This window comes from Protopterus annectens, chromosome 10.part0 (assembly GCF_019279795.1).
Source record: "Protopterus annectens isolate FY-2018-M chromosome 10.part0, PAN1.0, whole genome shotgun sequence".
In the NCBI taxonomy this organism is placed as follows: Eukaryota; Metazoa; Chordata; order Ceratodontiformes; family Protopteridae; genus Protopterus; species Protopterus annectens.
The window spans coordinates 1,355,234,031-1,355,256,530 of record NC_056744.1 but is presented as its reverse complement, the minus strand read 5'-3'; the positions used below and the strand labels follow the sequence as shown (position 1 = coordinate 1,355,256,530).

Sequence of the window (22,500 nt, the reverse complement as noted above, 5' to 3'; positions counted from 1 at the left end):
ATCCCAAAGGGGGCATTGTATTCTATGATGGGTCTGATGAGGGATGAATAAAGGGGCACGATTACCTCTCTTGATCTAGATGTGAATCCTTTCATGATGAGGTGGACTATGTAGAAGGTCTTTCTAACCACTTTGGCAATGTGGTTGCAAAGGAGAGATTGTTATCAACTTGGGTCCCCAGATCCCTAATTACTTTCTCTGTACTTAATGGGTTACCACCTATGTGGTAATTTGTGGGCACATTGTTTTTGCCAAAGGGTATGACTATACACTTTTTGGCATTTAGCTTTAGACCATGGCTCTGGCACCAGTTATCCGTCTCTGCGAGACCTTTTTGAAGGATGTTTGTGTCAGCTGGAGAGTTGATTATGGCACCCAGTTTGCAGTCATCTGCGAACTTGGTGAGCCATAGTCCTCCCACGTTGGCCTGTACCTCAGAAAAGTAAATACCGAACAAGAGAGGTCCCAGGACAGAACCTTGTGGGACGCCACTTGTGACCGGTTTCGAGTCTGACATGGCTCAAGCAACTCTGACTATGTGGGTTCTGTCTTTGAGCCAGTTTGTGACCCATCTTGTGACATAGGGGTTTATATTTAGGCTGGATAGCTTATCTATGATTCCCGAGTGGGGTATTGTGTCAAATGCCTTTGCGAGGTCCAGATATGCTGTGTGGACTACCTTCCCTTCATCTATGGCCTTGGTGACTGTTTCGAAGAAGTCAACCAGGTTCAAAAGGCAGGATCTGCCCTTGACAAAGCCAAATTGGGTATGATCTAGTGTCTGTAGGTCCCCAATGACTTTGTTTATGAGTTCCATGACGATCCTCTCCATAGCCTTGCAGACTAGGCTAGTCAGGCTTATGGGGCGATAGTTTCCAGGGTCCGCAGAAGCGCCACCTTTGTGGAGTGGGACCACTGTTGCTGTACGCCATTCTTTGGGCACATATCCTGTAGTGAGGCTGAGATTGTACAGCAGTTTTACTTGAGGGATTTGTTCTTCTTGGAGTTCATGTAGGATGCAACCCAGGACACCATCTGGTCTCATGGAAGCAGTGTTTTTTGCTTTGGAGAGGGCGGCCTTCACCTGAGCATCAGAGATGTTTGGGAGGCTGCACTCTGCCGGGATAGATACTTGCTCTTTTGGGGGAGAGGGGGTGGAGAAGTTTGCACTGAATCTGTCTGCCAGGATATTGGCGATGTCTGTGGGTTCAGTGTATTTTTTGTCGCTTAGAATCAACTCAGAACAAGTCCGGGAGTTGCATCCCAGGTCCCTAACATAACTGAAAAAAGCCTTATGATTGTCTTTAGTGTCCTGTGCAATTTTTCTCTCGAAGCTGGCCTTGGAGGATTTTATGAGGGATCGTAATTTTTTGCTAGTACTGATCAGAGATGCCTTCCCTTTTAGGGATTTTGCTCTATCATGTAGTAGCTTCCTCCTTCTGTTGTACAGTTTATTTATGGCTGGGGTCCACCAGACTGGACACCTGCCTTTGGATGATTGGGTCTTGATTTTGTTTGGGATGGCATGATCCATGCATTCCTGGACATGTCCGTAGAATGTGTTTATATAGGATTCTGCAGTTTGGGCCGTAGTTTCACTGGCCCTGGGGCCTTGACGGATTCCACTTCGATTTTGTGAAGTGTGAAGTTTGCTTTTGAGACGTTTTTCACTGTGGTTTTCTGGGCTGGGGGTGGGGTCGGGATGTGGATATCCAGTGAAATTAATTTATGGTCTGATCTTACCAATGAGGGATATACTTCTGGTATGGAGCATAGAGTCCCCATGTTGGTAATGATCAGGTCTAGTATGTTTTCCCCTCTTGTGGGAGTGGTGACTAGTTGTTCCATAGCATTTGAGTTTATAAATTCCAGGAACCTCTGGGTTAAGGTGCTGAGGCTTGAGTAATGCTCCCAGTCTATGTTTGGGTAGTTGAAGTCACCCAATATAATGGTGTTCAGAGAGATCTTCATGTTCTCCAATGTTTTCAGGAAAGCCGAATGGGATTCCTGACTTTGAGAGGGTGGTCTGTAGGATGCCATAAACTGAAAAGCAGTCTTGCCCACTGTTAGTTGCACAAGGATGGTCTCCGATACTTCGTGCAATGCCACTAACCTGGAGGTGTGGATATCCTTGATAAATATGGAAACTCCCCCTCCTTTTGTGGTTCGGTCCGGGTTTTGGGGCCGAAAAGCATTATATGAGGTATAACCTGGTAGTGCTGGGGTACTCTCTGGAGCCTTGAACCAGGTTTCTGTCACTGCACAGATATCGATGTTCTCCACACTGAGGAGAGCTTCGAGTGCGTGCATCTTGAGGTTAAGACTTCTGGCATTTAGCAGCATTACCCTTATTTTCTTGTTCCTTGTGCTGTCTATGGTGGTGGGTTTGACTTTTGAGCCTTGCCTAAAAAAGGCACTATGGGGTTGGCAAGAGCCTTTGCCAATATCCGAAAGCCCAGGGGTGACAGGTGCAAGCTGTCCCTAGCGAAGCAACGTGGCTTGTCGAGCATGTCATCTCAGGCTGACAGACACTGGATCCCCTTTGAATGACACCAAAATTTTAGCCAATTGTTAAAATCAATAATTTTGTCTTTATACTGTGGCATCATTCTAGGCGAGGGTAGGATGCTGCTCAAGGTCAGGGTCATACCGGCCTGGGCTACATGATCAGAGAGCTCCTCTATGTCCCTTTTCATGTAGTCGAGGGAGGTACATCTCAGGTCATTCACTTATATGTTTGAATTACCACTTATGTAAAAATTTTGAAGCACTATCAGTTATCCCTTCTGTCAGGAATATAAAATTTAATGTGCTACTTACATTCACATTTATTTTATTTATTATTTATTTTGTTTTTGTTTATCAGATTTGACTGACTGGGTTTAGACAAAAAACCCTTTTCAGTGGATGCCAGTGGAGAAAAGCTCCAACATATTGCAAATGTTTTAAACAGACATTCAGTAATATGCATGCATAATACACACTAATACATATATTTGCTAATTAGATTACATACAGATGAAAGTGAAGGCAACTATTACCATGCAAAATATATTTATGCTTTAGTAGATTAGAAGAGGTGTTTTATTAGGTCTGTCAGATAGACAACAGATCATGTGAATAGCACTTAGAAATTCAAAGAAATGGAAGTGAGGGAAACAACTAGGAAGGGTAGCAAATGTTAATGTTGTAGTTAAAAGGTACAGTATAAAGCAGGTTCAGTGACAATTAGATATTGCTATGATAAGGATAATCTTAAAAAAACAGAGAGGAGGAGAGTGAGCAGTGCCACAAAATAATGTATGTAGCTGGGAGATGATAGTTTAGGGCACTGGATTCTGAGTGAAGGAAATGTATTGACGATAAAGCAAGGTGAAGATAACAGTGGCATTTATCTTACAGATGTACAGGAGCAGATCCACTGATTTGGTAGATGAAGTTTTAGTTGTGTTTTAATGAGTTTGCCTTCTAAATGAATATCCATGAAAGTGGGCTGTTGTTCCATAGTTTAGCTTCACTATTTGAATATCGAGAGTCAACTCCAGTATTAGATGATTTGGTTATAATGGTTTGATTATTCTCTAGAGCAATACATTCTATTGGCGGGAGTAGTGTTGTATTAAGTTGTTAAGGGCTGAGAAATGTTCTGTCTTATACAGAGATTTGTGTATTGTGGTTAGCTAAGAAAGAGCTAGGCAGTGTGGTAGTTCTAACCAGTTTAATTCTCTGAGGGCTAGGCAGTGGTGTGTTCTATTGTTATACTTTTCTGCAAATTTGGTTATTTTTCTATAACATTGCTCAAGTTTGGACAGTTGCAAAACTTAAAATTTACTGAAGATTGTGGCAGCACAGAGGATATTGTGTTTATCAGTTTATTTTTTCAGGGAACTTGTAATAATAACCTATACATAAAAGCTACAGGTCTTCTTTGAAATGGAACAAATCAGTGCACACATTGAATGATCTAGTATTGGCTACATCTCTTCATTTAGATTATTATGTTCTACATTGCATATAATCTAGAGGAACACAAAGTGAAGCTCGAGAGGTAAATCTTGGCGTCCATGTCAAGAACGTATATGGTTATATTTAGGGACATGCTCTGTGTACTACTAGCTCTTGTTCATAGGTTCATAGGTTCATAGGTAGGTAGTAGGTTATCTGCTCAAAGGCATTTATAAGCCTAGCCAGAATGTGTTGGCTTTTGCCACCCCCTTAGATTAATTCCCTGTGCCTCTGTCCAGCAGAGCCACTGAAGTGATCCCTGGGGTAAACTTTATGTTTCCCATCCACTCGTCAAGGTTTCTCTTGAAGAGTGTTAGAGAGGAGGTCTGCCTAATGTAGATTGGAATCTTGTTCCAAAGCATGGGAAGTCTCTGGGACAGGAATCTATCCCTCCAGCACGTCCTATTTATTGTTATGGTGAGGTTTAGATCCCTAGAGCATGTGGCTCGAGGAGATATGTTTTTCTTTAGGTGGAGCATGTCCATCAATTCTGGGTTGGACATGGCCTTGTATGTCAGGCAGAGGTCACCTATGAGTAGGCAGTATGCAACCAAGTACAGCTGGAGTTTCTTCAGTCGAGCTACATAGGGCATCTGTTTGAGGGCAGTGATCTTCTTGGTGAGGTACTTCTGTGGTTTTTCCAGCTGTTGCAGATGTCTTGTAAGGTACATCCCAAATGGGGCATTGTACTCTATGATGGGTCTGGTGAGTGATGCGTAGAGGGGCACAATGACCTCTTTTGATCTGGATGTGAACCCTTTTGTGATTAGGTGGGCCACATAGAAGGATTTTCTAACCACTTTGGCAATGTGAATATCAAAGGAGAGATTACTATCTACTTGGGTCCCCAGATCCTTTATTACATCTTCTGTATTTAGAGGGCTACCACCTATGTGATAGTTTGTGGGCACTTTGTTTTTTCCAAAGGGGATTACTATGCACTTTTTGGCATTTAGCTTGAAGCCATGATTTTCAGACCAGGTATTCGTCTCAGTGAGACCCTTTTGGAGGATGTCTATGACAGCCGGAGAGTAAAAAGAAAAAAAGATTGCTAAGTGTTTTGCCAGTTTTCAAAACCATAAAGCACTTAGCAAGTGCTGCCTGAAAGGCAGTGCAACACTCAGGCCAAACTGTCCAGATTTTCAAGAAATGTCCATATTTTTGCCTCATTTGTTTGGTCTGCTCATCATAAAGTCTGTGGTTTTAAGAGAAATCATGGAGGATTGAAGACAAGTAATGACATATATTTAGGTTTCAGACTTTGTATCCTTTAGAAAACATAGACAAACACACATCCTGTTAGTCTAATAACTTTATTAGTTTGTAAGAGGAAGGAACACTTCATTGGCATGGACAGCAGGCAGAATCAAATCTTTTTTCTGCCTTTGTTGTTTACTGATCTGCACTGGGAGATTTTACTGCCAAGCATGGAACCCAACCTTAACAACTTCAGCAGGGGTTCTTATCATTTGTTAAGACTGGGACTTGGGCCACTCAGTTGCTTAACTGATTTGTCTTTTTCCGAATATCAGAGTATAATTACTGTGCTCCATGCACTCTAAGATATGTACTACATATTCTTCCTGAGTTGGCTTTCCTGGTCAAAACATTATATCTGTTGTTCTTTCCTTGCATTTTATTATTTTCAGACGTGAGTTATATATCCAGAAATAATAAATAAATAAAATACACACATAACACACATTTTATATATATATATATATATATATATATATATATATATATATAGATTGAGATATATTATTTTAATCTCATTGTTACCAGGTAAGCCAGTTTGACAAAGTAACCATTTTAGGAGCAACCTAAGAGAGCTGTCTCATTAAGTGACTTTCTCAGAGTTACACAGTAGGCAAGTGGAGGAAGGAAGAGTCAATCCCTGTATTCTTGACTACAGCAAGCAGCTTCTTAACGTCTCAGAGCCTTAATCTTCTATGCTGCTAATCTTATCTTCTTAGTTATGGGAAATTACTTTGCCAGCTTTGAACATTAAGGCCCTTAAACTGCTTATTATATGTGTTCAGGGCAGCATTAACTAGTCAGTGTGAGTGCATCACAAAGATTATTTTATTTTTTCATCTGTCGTTGGCAAATATGGAGTTATATCAAAAGAATATTTAATGCTTCTTCTAGTAATTCTTCATGCTTCCCTAATTATTTTGCCATCCTCAATATCTCAGCTATGCAGAGTTCCTTGTTTGGTCTGCAGCTCGTATTCAGATTATATATCTGCAGATTATGAAAGTCCTCTGTAATCCTGGACAGCATTAATATGCTTTGAAACAGTCTATGTTGTTTTTCCACCTGAATGTCTTTGCCACAGCCATATTCACAAATTTTCTCATATCCCTACCAAATGACATTTTTAAATTTGTTTGACCAAAAGTCAAATGGTCTTTTCTCTTTCAAAGGCCCTTCCTATATATTTCTATTCAGAGATCTGCTTGGAAGATAATTGGCTTATTCACATGACATAATGTTGACAATGGATCTTTTTCTAATAATTTCTTAAGAATTTTAAAACATTTTCCTGTTCAAAGTTCCATTAATGTGCTATATTTTGTTTGAACTGTATCTTTACAATTATAGTTTTTTCAGACATATTAAGTACACATTTTGCAGCACACTGCATCATTCATAGAAATCTCTATGTGTGCTTGTCTTCTAATTTTGGTATCTGCACAACCACTTCGACATGTTCTTACCAAGCTTCAGTCTACCCATGTAGTTCACAACTGTCACTCTTGCTTTATATTTCCTCTTATTGAAGTTGTATTGTCTTACGCTATTAAGCAGATGTGCCACTCTCTTGCCATTCCATTCTTATGCCTGAATGGACACTAATAGATCAGTTGTCTACAATGTCTCTCATACCTTCACTTACTAATGTAATATTTTATTTGAATACATTTGATGCTAGTAAAAATACACAGAAGTCTAAGGAATCTGTACGCGTCTTAACTGGTATATGAAATACACACAGTTCACAGCTTGTTTCATACAGTTTTATACACCGATTAGCCTGGTTTATGTCTTGTGTTGAAACAAAATAAACGTTTGTCATCCACAGTGCAGACATCTCTTCAGCTGTAAAGATTTAAATAGTAGTCATTGCTTTCTTTTAGTTACTTTATTCAGATCTTGTAAATCAGTACTAATATAAATCTTGTTTTTCATTATAATGGTGATCATTCCATTCACCAATTATTTTGGCTCAAACTGCTTCTTAATGACACTTAAGATTTCCATTCTCATTTTCTGCATCTGTATGCTAGTCCTGGGACCTTTCCTTTAGATCCACTATCCTGCAGTCAAAATTTTACACTTGCCTGTAAGTTCCTGCTCTGTTATTGAGCCAGACTCATCTGCAAAAATGTCTCTTAGAAGACACATCAACAGTTTAAACTAAATGCTGTTTCTGAAATTATACAGCATAAAACTTTCTGAAGCATGTCATTTACAGACATTATATAATCTAGACTTCAGCTGTTAGTTAAAAACTGGAAAAAAAGATTTGAAAACTCTATAAAGCCGTGGTGGTGCAGCGGTAGCATTGTCACCTGACAGCAAGAGGTTCTCCCATTTGATTCTCAGCTGGAGCACCTTCTGTGTGGAGTCTGCATGTCCTTCTCATGGTCGAGTGGCATTCAAAAGACATGCGTAGAATGGGTATGCCTGCATTGAAGGTTGGGCATCGAGTCAGCACCGTAAAAATCTACTACCAATCATTAGCAGACGGGAGTTCTGCTGTGGCGACCCCTAAATGGGAAAAGCTGAAAGAAGAAGAAAAAGATATTTTTGTCTGTCAAAATCTGCACAGGAAGCATACGATTTATAGGAAATAGAAGGTTATTCAGCCAGAGGCCATATGTGCACTGCCAATAACAACCCTCAGGGTCTATCAACCTACTGTAATTCCTGCAATGTATTTTAGAGCACCCATCCATTCCTGTAAGCTGTGTTTAAAGACAGTCATGGAGTAACATTTCTTGACGTGCAAGTGGAGTGTACTCTGGAGTAAGGGTAGGCACTATAAAATGAACCTCTCTCCATTTAGTTTTGTTCATCTTATGTAAATTGAGATATCTTCTTCTAGAGCTGGGTATATATCGGATATAGTGAGAAATAGGAGAACAAGGGTAATAAGATCACTAATGGTACAGAGGGCAGGCACAGGTCTTCCATTCAAGACCCTAGACAATATGGAGTAGATGAACAGTGGTTCCAGCCTTTAAATCAAATTTTTTAATCCCAAGATCCTTTTTGTTAGGAATCTCTGCATTTTTCCAGTTTTTTGATGTGTTTAGTGAGATAGATGTCATGACAATATATTCTATATTAAGTCTAATAAGGGCATAGTATAGGGACGCAATAACATCTGTGATTTTTAGATGCAATGCCTTTTCTAAGTAGTTGTGAGATACAGAAGGATTTTCTCACTACAGTTGCCACATGATGGTCAAGGAAAAAGGAACCATTGACTCATTTGCCTAAGTCCCTGATCATAGACTTATTGTAAAGTGGGGTGCCATTAGTACAGTAGGTGGAAAGAAATGATTCTTTTCTAAGGGATATGAGCATTTAGTTTGAGTCATTTTTGGTGTGCTAGAAGCTAACAGGTTTTAGTTCAATTTGACTGGTATTAGTATCATTGTCTGATTTAACTACTGTACATAGCTTATAATCATCAGTGAATTTAGTAAGCAAGAGATCCTTGTTGGTTGTGTTTATGTCAGACTAATAATTGCCAAAAAGAATGGGGCCTTGTACATAACCCTTGGGAAAGCCACTGGTTACCTTTTACCCAACTGAGGAGGCATCATGGACCCTGACAAACATGCATTCTGTCTTTTATCCAATTTACAGTCCATCTTACCTCACAGGGATCAGTGTGTAATAGCATTAACTTATTAACAATCCTGTTGCATGGTATGGTATAAAATGGCTTTGTCAGATCGATGCAGGCATTGTGAATACTACTGTCCACTGCCTTCATGACCTTCTCAAAGAGGCACAGAATATTTAGCAGACATAATCTACACTTAACAATTACACATTGTTGCAGGCTGTGTCTGATAGCATGTTTATTGTCATGGTTTATGAGGTCATTTATGCTACATTCCATTGTTTTACAATACATGATCAGTAAGGCTAATGGGTCTGCAATTTCCCAAGACATTGGTGGGGCCACCTTTATGGAAGGGTATCATCACCACAGTGCACCTTGATTTTAGAAAATATCTTGTGGTAAGGCTTGGGCTGAACAGCATAAAGAGAGAATCAACAAGAGCCAGTTTGATTATATTTATTAAGACAATCCAGTATATCATCAGAACCAAGTAAAGAGGTGTTTTGTTCTTGGTGAGTGCTTTAAGCATATGATCCTTTGAGACAGTATGGAACAAAAGTGAATCAAGAATGTCTGGAATGGGCACAGGCCTTATAATTTCAGGGGGGAAATTTATAGCAGATTAATTGGCTAGTATGTTGGCAGCATCTTTAGGATTGGAAAGGGTGGAGCTGTCATAGATAAAGTCAGAGTACTGATGAGAATTATTCCTTAGTTTTCTATTAGGCATGGCCTTTAGAAGCTAGCCTATGTTCATGGGATGCTTTCCTGGGCTTTACAGCTACCTTCAGTTTCTCAGTAAGGTATTTTATATTCTCCTTGTGATGGGATCTGGCCTTATAGGATCATCTAAGCAGTTTCTTTCTTCTGTTGTATAATTTGTTGATTTCTACTGACCACCAGGATGGTTTGTTGTTGAATTTCCTGCTGTATTTGGTTCTGGCGGAGACTGCTCTGGCAATACATTTATCTAAGTGAACATTAAGCATATTTTGAGATTCATTCAAACAATTGTAAAAGGTTTGCTTTTTTACAGTCTCTGAAAGGGGGATGTTGGTTACCAGGGGTGTGGATATTCTCAGGGTCAACCAGTGTATGGTCTGATATAACTAATGAGGAGCCAGAGAGAGACAGGGAACCTGCTGTGGCTGCATTTATGGGAACTAGGCCCAGGATATTACTGCCCCAGGTAGGATTTAGGACAATTTAATCCAGGGAATGCTTCTTAACCCAGTCTAAGAAGTATAATGAGAGCACCCCACCCATTCATAAAGGATGACTGAAACCTCTCTTATAAGGATATGTTCATGGAATGCCAGGAAGTTGTCTTGGCCATGTGCAGGGTATATTAGGGGATCAGTAGCAAGCTATATGTTGACATTCTCACTTAGTATGAGCTAAAGTTTGATAAACTCACTGGGGTGATGGGTCATGGGGTACCAATTTAGAAGGAATAACATCTTTGCATTGCTTAGTGGGCATGAAGACGTGATAGATACAGAACCCCAGCATAGTTGGGGTGCTTTCATGTCATGATGACTAACATGGACTCATTCCGGATGCAGACATACCTCCAAATTGGGCAGTTTCTTTACCACTCTTTGTTAACCTCAAGCATTACCAAAGGTACTTGTTTTAAATACTCTATATACCTGATTCCTATCTTGGGCATTAGTGGTTATTGTGGTATGAGTTGCTTTTTATTGGTGTTTTATTTTTACTGTTTGCTATCTGCTGAGATCAGCTGCACTGAGCACTTATCTCTATTTTATATATATATATATATATATATATATATATATATATATATATATATATATGTGTGTGTATATATATATATATATATATATATATATATATATATAACAGTTATCATATTTTAAGCACCGGTTTAATGCTAGCTATTGTACTTAAATCTGGATATACATCTGCTCTAAAATAGTTAATCCATTTATATTCTGCCAATTATGTATTTTACTTTTGTTGACCAGGATAGTCCGACTGGATATATGTCCATTTTCAGCGGACACCCTGGGGAAAAAAGCTCCAAGATAATAATACACATTGAACATTTAGAAAATGCTAGTTTCAAGCAGATTACAGTCATAAACAATATCAGCATTTAGCACATATAGAACTAACTTATTATAAAGCACTTTACAAAACATAACATTATTTTCAAGGTTATATATACATAACATTACATTCAGGTTTAAGACACATTGAGCAGCAGATATACAATTGACCCTTTCTGAAATGGTGTAGTAGAAAAAAGTTAGACATAGTTGAAGGTAGGGCACCTAAGTAAAAGAGAGGTCACTAGCTGGGGTTAGTGCAAGGACATAACCAATGAGTTTTGAAGTATTTCCTGAGTTTGTTTTTGAATTGAGTTAGTGAGAGTTCTGGGGTCAAGTCAGCTGGGAGTCTGTTCCATGTTTTTTCAACAGAGTTGGCAAGCAGAGATTCCCCAGCTGAGTAGTTAGATTTGCATGTTTGAACTAGGAGTCTAGTGGATGATCGCTGTGGCCGGGTGCTGGTGTAGGGGCTGATAATATTTTTTAGTGCAGGTGTATTTTCTGGTTGGTAAAGGACTTTATGTGCCACTATTAGCTGATTGAACTGCAGTAGGCTAGACAGTTCAAGCCATCCTAGGCGATTAAGGTTGTGACAGTGGTGTGTCAGATAGGCTGTGCCAGTAGCAAATCTGGCATTGTGGTTATAGCAGGATGATATTTTATTAAGATCTGTTTTGTTTAAGTTGGAGAATAGAGGTGAGGCATAGAGAAGAGTTGATAGTAGATGGGAATGGACAATTGCAGTTCTAGTAAGTGGGGTAAGGAAAGGTTTGATTCTATAAAGAGAGTCATGTTTTTTATTAATGTTTTTGATAGTTTGATTGATATGCGCATCAAACTTCAGGTTGTTATCAACTATGACACCAAGTAGTTTAGTTTGGCCTTCTGGGGAGAGTATAGTGCTATTGTTAGCGATTAGGTTGAAGGATGGCAGGGGGGTCCTGCATGTGGGGGAGAAGAGGAGCAGCTTACTTTTGTTGGGGTTTAGGATTAGATATTGATTGGAGTGCTATTTTTCCACTATACTGAAGGCATTTTGGGTTAATGTGAATAAAGTAGCTGGTGAGGTGTCAGAACAAATCAAGGTGGAGTCATCCACATATTGAATGCAGGTAGCATCTGGGATGACTGAATGAAGAGAAGGGGTCCTAGTATCGAGCCCTGGGGAACTTCTAATGTGATGGGTAGGCAAGATGATGGCTTGTCCTGCCATAGGACTGCCTGTTGCCTGCCCTGCCGGTAGGATTGAAACCATTGAAGTGCATGGTTGTTTAAGGAGAAGGCCTTCAAGGTATTTATAAACATTTTGTCGTCAACCATGTCAAAAGCCTTGGATATATCTAGAAAGAATGCTGAGGATAGTTTGTTATTATTGTGGTTGCGGTTAATGACATTAGAGCAAGAGAGGCGGGAAGAAGTAGTACTGTGGTGTGGCTTAAGGCCATGCTGAAAGTTGGACAACAGCTTGTTCTGTGTGAGGTAGTGCATGAGCTGTATGTGTACACACTTCTCCATAATTTTAGCTAGAGTTGACAGAATAGCTATGGGTCTAAAGTTTGACAGTTCAGTGGAACTGCATCCTTTATGGAGAGGTATGACATGGGAGAGTTTCCATATAGTGGGTACAGTAACTTGAGATATAGCTCTGTTGGTCAAGATTGAGATGGGGTATGCTATGGTGTCAGCAGCCTTTTGCAGATAGTCTGCTGGGAGGAGGTCAGCAGCCAGGGTGGTGGGTCTTAGTTTCTTAAGTAGGGCATGAATAAGATGAGTAAGAACAGGTTGTAAGGTAAAGTATGTTTGGGTAGTGGGTATGGCTGCATTAGAATTAGAGCAATTGGGAGAGAGTTGGCAGGCTAGAGACTGGATAGTCTCTGTGAAGTTATTAGCAATGTCTACTGGGGATTTTTGTTGGGAAGCTGAGGGGAGGGGGGTGGATTGGCGGTTTGACCGGGGTGGAGTAGTTAGTTTATTCCTGCTCAGAACTTTTCTGGTTTGTTTTGGTGTTTTTGCAGTAGATGGTAGTAGTGGTTCTTTTTGTCTAAGGTTATGGATTTTTTGGTGTCATTCCTTAGCTATCTGAATCTTAGTTGATCAAGTGGGGTTTTGTTTTTTTGGTAGGTGGACCATGCTTTGTTTCTGAGTGAAATTTTGGTTTTGGTATCTTTAGAAAGCCATGGTGCAATATTAACTTTGGTTCTAATAGAGTGGCTGGGAGCATGTGAGTTAAGAATAGCAAGGAATTTGGTGTTAAAGTAGGCAACTGCTTCATCTAGGGGTAGACTTTTTAGTACTGAACAGTTGCATGCCTTAAGTTCATTTTGAAACTTGGTGAGAAAAAAAATTCTTATTGTTTCTTAATGTTCTATAGGTGGGTTGGTAGGAGCAGTCTACTTTGAGCTTGATTACATAGGTGAGACAGCGGTCACTTAGGTCATCAGGCAGAGTGCCTGATTTATAGGATTGAAGATGGGTATTAACTAGTATCCAGTCTAGGGTACTTTCTTTGTTATTGGGTTTTCCTGCCCTGGTCAGGGAGGTTATGATTTGACTAAATCCATAGAGGGTTATGTAAGTTGTGGGGGTTTCACAACAGCAAGTGTTCCAGTCAATGTTGAAATCCCCAAGAACAATTGTTTCTTGGGGATAGTTATTGGATAATCAATATAAGAAGTCTTTTAAGGTTTCTGTGTTCCTCCCTGGGGGAATGTAGACACATACAATGTTTACATTTTTGTTTTTATTTGAAACCCAGCCACTGGGGATGCACAAGCCAGTGCATTTCTTTGTGCCAGTCCCAAGCCCGGATAAATGGGGAGAGTTGCGTCAGGATGGTCATCCGGCATAAAACTTTGCTAAAACATTCATGCGGACAGCAGTAAATATTTACACACCAGATTGGTCAAGGCCCAGGTTAACAATGACCGCCACCAGTACTGTTAGCCAACAGGGTGCTGGCGGAAATTGGGCTACTGTTGGCCAAAGGAGGAGAAGAGGGAGAAGGCAGGGCCGAAGGCTGGAAGAGAGGAGAAAGTCTATGATTGTGGTAGTGAGGGTCGGAACTTTGAATGTTGGCAGTATGACTGGTATAGGGAGAGAGCTAGCCAATATGATGGACAGAAGGAAGGTTGGTATATTGTGTGTGCAAGAGACCAGATGGAAGGGGAGTAAGGCTAGGTGTATCAGAGGTGGGTTCAAACTGTTTTATCATGGTGTAGATAGGAGGAGAAATGGCGTAGCAGTCATCCTGAAGGAACAGTATGCTAAGAGTGTTTTGAAGGTGAAAAGAGTGTCAGATAGAGTGATGTTTATGAAGCTGGAAATTGATGGTGTAATGATAAATGTTGTTAGTGCATATGCTCCACAAGTTGGGTGCGCAATGGATGAGAAAGAAAAATTTTGGAGTGAGTTGGATGAAGTGGTGATGACTGTACCCAAGGGTGAGAGAGTGGTGATTGGAGCAGATGTCAATGGGCATGTTGGTGAAGGGAACAGAGGGGATGAGGAAGTGATGGGTAGGCATGGTGTTAAGCAAAGGAATGCAGATGATTAGGTGGTAGTGGCTTTTGTGAAAAGGATGGACATGGCTGTGGTGAATACCTACTTTAACAAAAGAGAGGAGCATAGGGTGACATACAAGAGTGGAGGAAGATGCACAGAGGTGGATTATATCTTATGTAGGAGGGCCAGTTTGAAGGAGATTGGAAACTGTAAAGTGGTGACCGGGGAAAGTGTAATGAGGCAGCATAGGATGGTGGTTTGTAGGATGGTGTTGGTGAGCAAGAAGAGGAGGAGGAGTGTAAGGGCAGCACCAAGGATCAAAATGGTGGAAATTGAAAAAGGGTAATTGTGAGGTGGAGTTCAGGGAAGAGTTAAGCCAGGCACTGGGTAGCAGTGAAGAGTTACCAAATAGCTGGATAACTACAGCAGAGCTAGTAACGGAGTCTGCTAGAAAGGTGCTTGGGATGACATCTGGACAGAGGAAGGATGACAAGGAGACATGGTGGTGGAATGAGGAAGTACAGGAGAGTATACAGAGAAAGATGTTGGCAAAGAAGTGGGATTGTCAGAGAGATGAAGAAAGTAGACAGGAGTATAAGGAGATGAGGTGCATGGCAAAGAGAGAGGTGACGAAGGCTAAGGATAAGGCATATGAAGAGTTGTATGATAGGTTAGACACTAAGGAGGGAGAAAAGGACCTGTACCGATTGGCTAGACAGAGGGACCGAGCTAGGAAAGATGTGCAGCAGGTAAAGGTGATAAAGGATAATGAGGGAAACATACTCACAAGTGAGGAGAGTGTGTTGAGCAGATGGAAAGAGTACTTTGAGGGGTTGATGAATGAAGAGAATGAGAGGGAGAGAAGGCTGGATGATGTGGGGATAGTGAATCATGAAGTGCAATGGATTAGCAAGGAGGAAGTAAGGATAGCTATGAAGAGAATGAAGAATGGAAAGGCTGTTGGCCCAGATGACATACCTATGGAAGCATGGAGGTGTTTAGGTGAAATGGCAGTGGAGTTTCTAACCAGATTGTTTAATGAAATCTTGGAAAGTGAGAGGAGGCCTGAGGAATGGAGAAAAAGTGTTTTGGTACCGATTTTAAGAATAAGGGTGATATGCAGAGTGCAGTAACTACAGAGGGATTAAATTGATCAGTCACAGCATGAAGTTATGGGAAAGAGTAGTGGAAGCTAGGTTAAGAAGGGACGTGATTAGTGTCAGCAGTATGGCTTCATGCTGGGAAAGAGCAATACAGATGCGATGTTTGCTCTGTGAGTGATGGAGAAGTACAGAGAAGGTCAGAAGGAGTTGCATTGTGTTTTTGTAGACTTAGAGAAAGCATATAACAGGGTGCCTAGAGAGGAGTTGTGGTATTGTATAAGGAAGTCGGGAGTGTCAGAGAAGTATATAAGAGTGGTACAGGATATGTACGAGGGTAGTGTGTCAGTGGTGAGGTCAGTGGTGGGAGTGACAGATGTGTTTAAGGTGGAGGTGGGATTACATCAAGGATCAGCTCTGAGCCCTTTCTTATTTGCAATGGTGATGGACAGGTTAACAGACAAGATCAGACAGGAGTCCCTGTGGACTATGATGTTTGCAGATGACATTGAGATCTGTAGTGAGAGTAGGGAATAGGTGGAGGAGACCCTGGAGAGATAGAGATATGTTCTGGAGAGAAGAGGAATGAAGGTCAGCAGGACTAAGACAGAATATATGTGTGTGTGAATGCGAGGGTGGATAGAGGAATAGTGAGGATGCAAGGAGTAGAGGTGGTGAAGGTGGATGAGTTAAATGCTTTGGATCAATAGTTCAGAGTAATGGTGAGTGTGGAAGAGAGGTGAAGAAGAGAGTACTGACAGGATGGATTGGGTAGAGAAGAGTGTCAGGAGTGATTTGTGAAAGACAAGTACCAGTAAGAGTGAAAGGGAAGGTCTATAAGAGAGTAGAGCTTTGTTATATGAGTTGGAGACAGTGGCATTGACAAAAAGGGAGGAGTTAGAGCTGGATGTGGCAGAGTTAAAGATGTTAAGATTTGCACTTTGTGTGACGAGGGTGGACAGGATTAGGAATAAATATATTAGAGGGTCAGCCCAGGTTGGAAGGTTTGGAGACAAAGCCAGAGAGGCAAGATTATGTTGGTTTGGACATGTGCTGAGGAGGGATGCTGAGCATATTGGGAAAAAGACCCTAAGGATGAAGCTACCAGGTAACAGGAAAAGAGGAAGGACTAAGAAAAGGTTTATAGATGTGGTGAGAGTGGATATGCAGGTGGTTGGTGTGACAGAGCAAGATGCAGAGGACAGAAAGAAATGGAAACAGATGATCCGCTGTGGCGACCCCTAATGGGAACAGCTGAAAGAAGATGATGATAATGAATTTGTAGTTTTGAGATAAGAATTTCAGCATTATTGAACTGGGGTGGTTGTTGGGTGTCTATGCTGAAAGATAGGGTAGACTTGCAAAGTATGGCTACCCCACCACCCTTTCTGGTAGTACAATCTAGTCAAAACATATTTTACCCTGGTGGTAGAATCTCATGGTCCTTGGTGGCAGGCTTTAGCCACGTTTATGTTAGGCATAATATATCTGGGGATTGAACAGCTAAAAGGGCAGGCAGGTGCTGAGTTTTGTTATTTATGCTCCTAATGTTTAGATGGCAGGCCAGCAGTGAGTTAGGAGGTCTATTTGTTGGAGCTATGGTGATAGGGGATATAGTAGGGGGATTAGGGTCAACAGGTGGGGATGGACCTGGGTTTGGGTAGATGTCGCCATCCTTTGTGAGGTTGTAGTGTCTCCTGAGTATGAGTTTTAAGATTTTGAATAAAGTTTTGTTATAGTGTCTAGTTTTAGGACTAATGTAACTAGGTCTAGTACGATGGTAGTATTTACGGGTAAAGGAGGTAAGCATGAGGGGAGTGAGTAAGGGTACATTATTATCTGTTGTAGATGGGAATGATGTTTGGAATGTAGGGTAGTGGAAGCCTGTGTGATCCTGATATTCGTAGGCGGTTAGGAGATATGGGATGACTAAAAGGGGTAGAAGTAGAGTTTATAAGACTATTTTGAGGGATAGCATACCTACTGAATGAGACTTGAAACTTAGGCAAAAGGAATAGTAGAGTTCGACTGGTGGTATTAGGTTGAGGGTGGTGTTGTTGAGTGACAAATTGTTACTGATTGGTTTAAAAGATGGGCATGGAACAATATCTCTTCCTGTTTTATCTTTAAAAATTCACTGTATCATTCTAAATTTAAATTCAAGATCATTTCCAATTTTATTAATATGTTTGAATAGTACTTTAGTATTATTTTTTCTATGAATATCCAAGTGGTGCTAGCATATACTTTCTTTAATTTTTCTTTCACTTTGCCAATATAAATTTCATTCAAGTAGCCAAATAAATAATATTCTCATTTGACCATGTAACAAAGCATTTAAAATTAAATCTCTGACCAATAATTGGGTAAATAAAAACATTTCTTATACAGATTACATTGCAGAAATGATAATTATAACATGATAAAGTATCTGTCATATGGAGTTTTCCTTTATTGTGAACATTAACATTTTTATAACAAACATAACTTGGTGTATTATCAAATAATTCCTTCAAATCTGTTACTGATCTTAATATTGACATTTTATTTTTAATTAGATTTCTCACTTGTAAGCTCCTATTATATTTGATTGACAAAGAGCATGTCTCAAAAACTTTGTGTTCTATTATAAAAAGTGGAATATTTGGTGATCTGGAGTTCCCTGGTGTTTTTTCCTTTGTGATTTTTCATATTGGTGAACTCCATCTAGTTGTTATACCCTTTATCTCATTTGCATCTGCCTAGGAAGAACAGCAATGTAGTCTGACTAAAATAACTATTAATATCTCAAAATGGCTTACACACTAAATATTGCTCCTATAAAAATATAACTAAGTGCAGAAATGAATTTTCCTGAGTATCTTCCACAGTCTTTCAAAGATGATCACTACATATGGTGAAGAGTAACACAAAGCCATTAAATATGGTACAACCTTTTTAAGGTATATACTTAGAATGTGCATGCTTTGCAATGTTTCCAGATTAAAAGAAATACTATCTGCAGTGCTATTCAGTAAAAGGTGCATAAAGGTGCATGTTCTATACTGCTAAGTTGCTCTGAAAGTAGACATGAAGGACAGCAGGTGGACACTGGTTTAGCAATGTACAACAAGAAACAGGAGGGGAGGTATGCTAGAGATGAATCACAACTAAGGAAAGGACCATTAGAGAGCATAAATGACTTGATGGTGTATGACATTCTCAGACAGTAGAATATGGGGCTTCTCGAAATGGAGAGTCATAGGCAGGTGTCATAGGATGGCATTATGAAGTCCTTTACCTGATGCTTGATCTCACCTAACATCAGACTTGGTTTAAACTTTCAGGACTACACTCAGTACTGTGTACAATTATATAGACACATCTGAGTAGGGAAAATATCTTAAATCAGAGTATGACTATAATTAAAACAGTTTAAGACTCTCCATTTACGACTAAAGTCTGATGCATCACAGGGAGGCTGAGCATATAGGAAAGGTTTCAGAAGAGTATAGCCAGCTCCCATTCCTTCTGTCTTTATAAACATATAGGTACATTTTCCAGGACTTGTTTATAACACATGTCAATTAGCAGAAAAAAAATTGTTGACCATTGTGACTTGTACTGTAACACCAATTGTTAATTTTCTTTTTACTCTATGAAATGACTGTTTGTTCAACGACAGTTTTCAAAAGGCAAAACACTAGCGCTTTTGCATAATAAAACAGACCTGGAATTATTGTTTTAATTCACAATAATTTTTATTTAAATTTAATATAAATTACAATAATCAAGAAAACAATGAACCAATAACATAACTGTTAAGTATATTTTCAAAAAGGCATAAATAACTATGTGCACTATATACAAATATGTTTGTTTGTTTTTATATGCATGTTGGTGTTAAGTATAATGTTAATAATGAAGAGTAGTGATTAGATGTATGGAACAATTTTTACATTGATAGCATAGGTTGTGACCTGGCATTATTTGGGATGATAAATTAGGAAATACATTTATTAATGGGGTATTATGTCAGAACATGGGGTAAATCAGCAAATTAACAGCTATTTTTATTAAATGAACACATTTATTTGCTTCCTGATAGTATGACAGAAAAAAATGTTTCATTACCTTCAACATATGAAACAAGCTCAAATAATAATTATTTTAGGTGCGTACTTCATTCATTCTCAACACAGGAAATGCAACATCAGAAATGATTTAACATTTGATATCATTTTTTCAGGTTATTGATCATGGAGGAGAACCCATCACTGTGAATGAGTATACTGGAATTGGCCATGTCACAGAATTTAAATATGGTCATAAGCTGAGTTATGTTATCCGTCGGTGGAATGGAGAAAAGCTCTCATATCTGAAGTAAGAACAATTTGTTTAATAATGAAAAACAATGAATGTTTAAAATAGGAAAACAGACAAGCACTTTTAATGTTTTAGGAAATGAAACTAAATAATATTATTTGTCTGTCTTCTTTTTAAGAAACTGGGGAGAAAGTTGGGGCTTTATGCCATCAGGGAAAGCCATTGTTTTTGTAGATAACCACAACACTCAAAGAGGTCATGGTCCTGGTGGTACTTCTGTTCTCACTTTCTGGGATTCAAGGTACGGTTCATGGCATTGTAAGTTTCTAAGTTTTCTTTTATAAAATCATGTTTGTCATATAACTCTTTCTTAAATTATTTGACAGGCTATACAAAATTGCTGTTGGCTTTATGTTGGCCCATCCTTATGGATTTACAAGAGTGATGTCCAGTTACTACTGGCCAAGAAACATTCAAAATGGAAAGGTAAGATTATCATACACATAACTGACCCAATGCTTATTTATTTATTTCTCCTCAGAATGTATCACTTAGCTCATTTTTAGAAGTAGGTGTGTGTAGTTAAACATTTGCAGTCTATCATTGCTCCTAATTTTCTTTTTTGGTCTGATCTGCACTCAGGCTGCCAGTCCCCTCATCTGGTGGGTGAGTTAATTGTTAAAAAAGTCTGGGAGTCAGCAAGGAGAAACAGAGCTCAGTGTCACTAATAATGGTCATGAAGTTCATTTCTTTTGCTGCTTCAAGATGCATCTTAATCCCTTGATGGGGTAGGTAATGCATGATGGATAGGCACACAACAGTCATTGTGAGATAACCACTTCCACCTCCACCAGGAACAACGACAATGTGCACAGACCAAAAATGCACCCTCACCCTACCAAAGGCTAAGCATATTTAATTCTTAAGTAGGATACCTCTTGCATATTTTTTTATTACATGGGACAAATCCTATCCTCAAAAAAGAGTTATGGATTGCATTTGGTGCAGTACATTTACTTCATATTTTTTATTTCAGGAAATAAAGTAATCTGTGATGACTGATCTGTTGGAGATAAATGAGGAAGGCATCAACTACTGCATGAAATATAGAATCAAAGCTTGTGGAAACTCACCTTTGGAAATCCCATAAGAATATTTCTACTGGGCAATAGGGTAAACATTAGTATTGCAATGACACATCATCAGTAGTAGAACTAATGTACCTCACAATTGTCTAAACCCTTCACTATTAGTGGGTGAACAATCCAACACTTAGTGAATTCTGTTTCACAATGATAGAGAAATCCAACATCAAAGCATCAAAAAATGATGTCACGATGAATGCTCGGCCAACACAAGCCAGTTAACCCTGTCGTAACTTTTCTGGCACCTTCTGCGTAAAGCTTTCATTTTCTTTTTCCATACTAAAAATCAAGATCCGGCAAGCTTTTGCCCTTCAGCTCCATCAGAGGTTTCTGTCCTTCTTGAGCTCACCTTATGACACCTACAATACTCTTTCACTGGTGTACCACCCCAGTCAAATTCTCCACCTGACACTGTCCTCAGAGTGGGTCTTTACATTTTTTTAGCAAATTTGGAATCAATAACTAAATGTTGCTCTTAGTGAATAGTTCCCCAACAAGACCATTGAGTACTTTCCAGAAACATCTTTTGATGACAAGGGGCTGCCCATTCTTTGGCTGTAAGACAGCATAACCTCAGACATTAATAGCTAGCATGCTGCCCATTCATGGAGCCCAAGAGTTTTTATTCCTTAGAAAAGACAATTAAGTTTTGTCTCCCAAGTCACCAGCTTTCAACTAGATTTTCCTATGGGACAGTGTGAACCAATGGTATCTCTTGCCTTTGGTCAATAGAGAAGGAAAGTATAAAGTATAAATACAGCATCTGCACGAACACTCAGATTTAAATCTGGTTCCATTCAGTATCACCTGTTTCCACTAGTAATGTGGGCTGCATGTTTCAGCTATTGTCTTATCTTGAATTATTGCAGGGGGCACCAGTAGCATAGCTTGGTTGAGGTGAGGTGGGCAGCTAGCCCTTGATCAAAGTGCTTGAAGGTGCATTTGAACATCTATTACCCTGATCACTCTTTAGTGCAGTACTGGCTTTTAAAACTCGTATTGCATCTGTAGTACTCCATGTGTGGTCTAAACTGTAGCAATGACCAACAAGCAGTTTGTTACAGTTTAAAAGTAAAAAAAAAAAAAAATTAACAAAAACCTGAGCATCATGGTACTCTGTGTAGGCATGGTATAAATGGTAGCCACTGGGTGCTACATTTGTAGCAAGCAGTTTACTACAGTTTAAAAGAAAAAAATATTTTTTTAAACTAAAACTTGAACACCATAGAGATCCATGCAGGTAAAACACAAACTGTAGCAACTGTTTGCTACATTTGTAGCAAGCAGTTTGCTATAGTTTAAAGGAAGAATTTTTTTTTAGTAAACTGTAAGGAAGGAGGGGTGAGGGCAGAGCACAGACATGGCATCTGAGTGTATAGAGCAGGAGGGAAGGACTGAAGGCGTGTCATGTATCTGGCCACCTGGTTTGTATGCTAGTAGCGAGAATATACTTTCTTCTATTTCTATTCTATTTCTATTATATATATATATATATATATATA

General features: G+C 39.5%; 1 protein-coding gene across 1 annotated transcript in view; it reads left to right on the top strand.

Moving 5' to 3' along the window:
* The window catches only part of LOC122814277 (alpha-amylase 1-like), a 129,152-nt gene that overhangs the window by 40,963 nt on the left and 65,689 nt on the right, over positions 1-22,500 (top strand). The window contains exons 4-6 of the mRNA XM_044086869.1: positions 19,777-19,910; positions 20,032-20,154; positions 20,240-20,339. Of these exons, the coding sequence (XP_043942804.1) occupies positions 19,777-19,910; positions 20,032-20,154; positions 20,240-20,339 (357 nt within the window). The remainder of the gene's footprint in view (positions 1-19,776; positions 19,911-20,031; positions 20,155-20,239; positions 20,340-22,500) is intronic.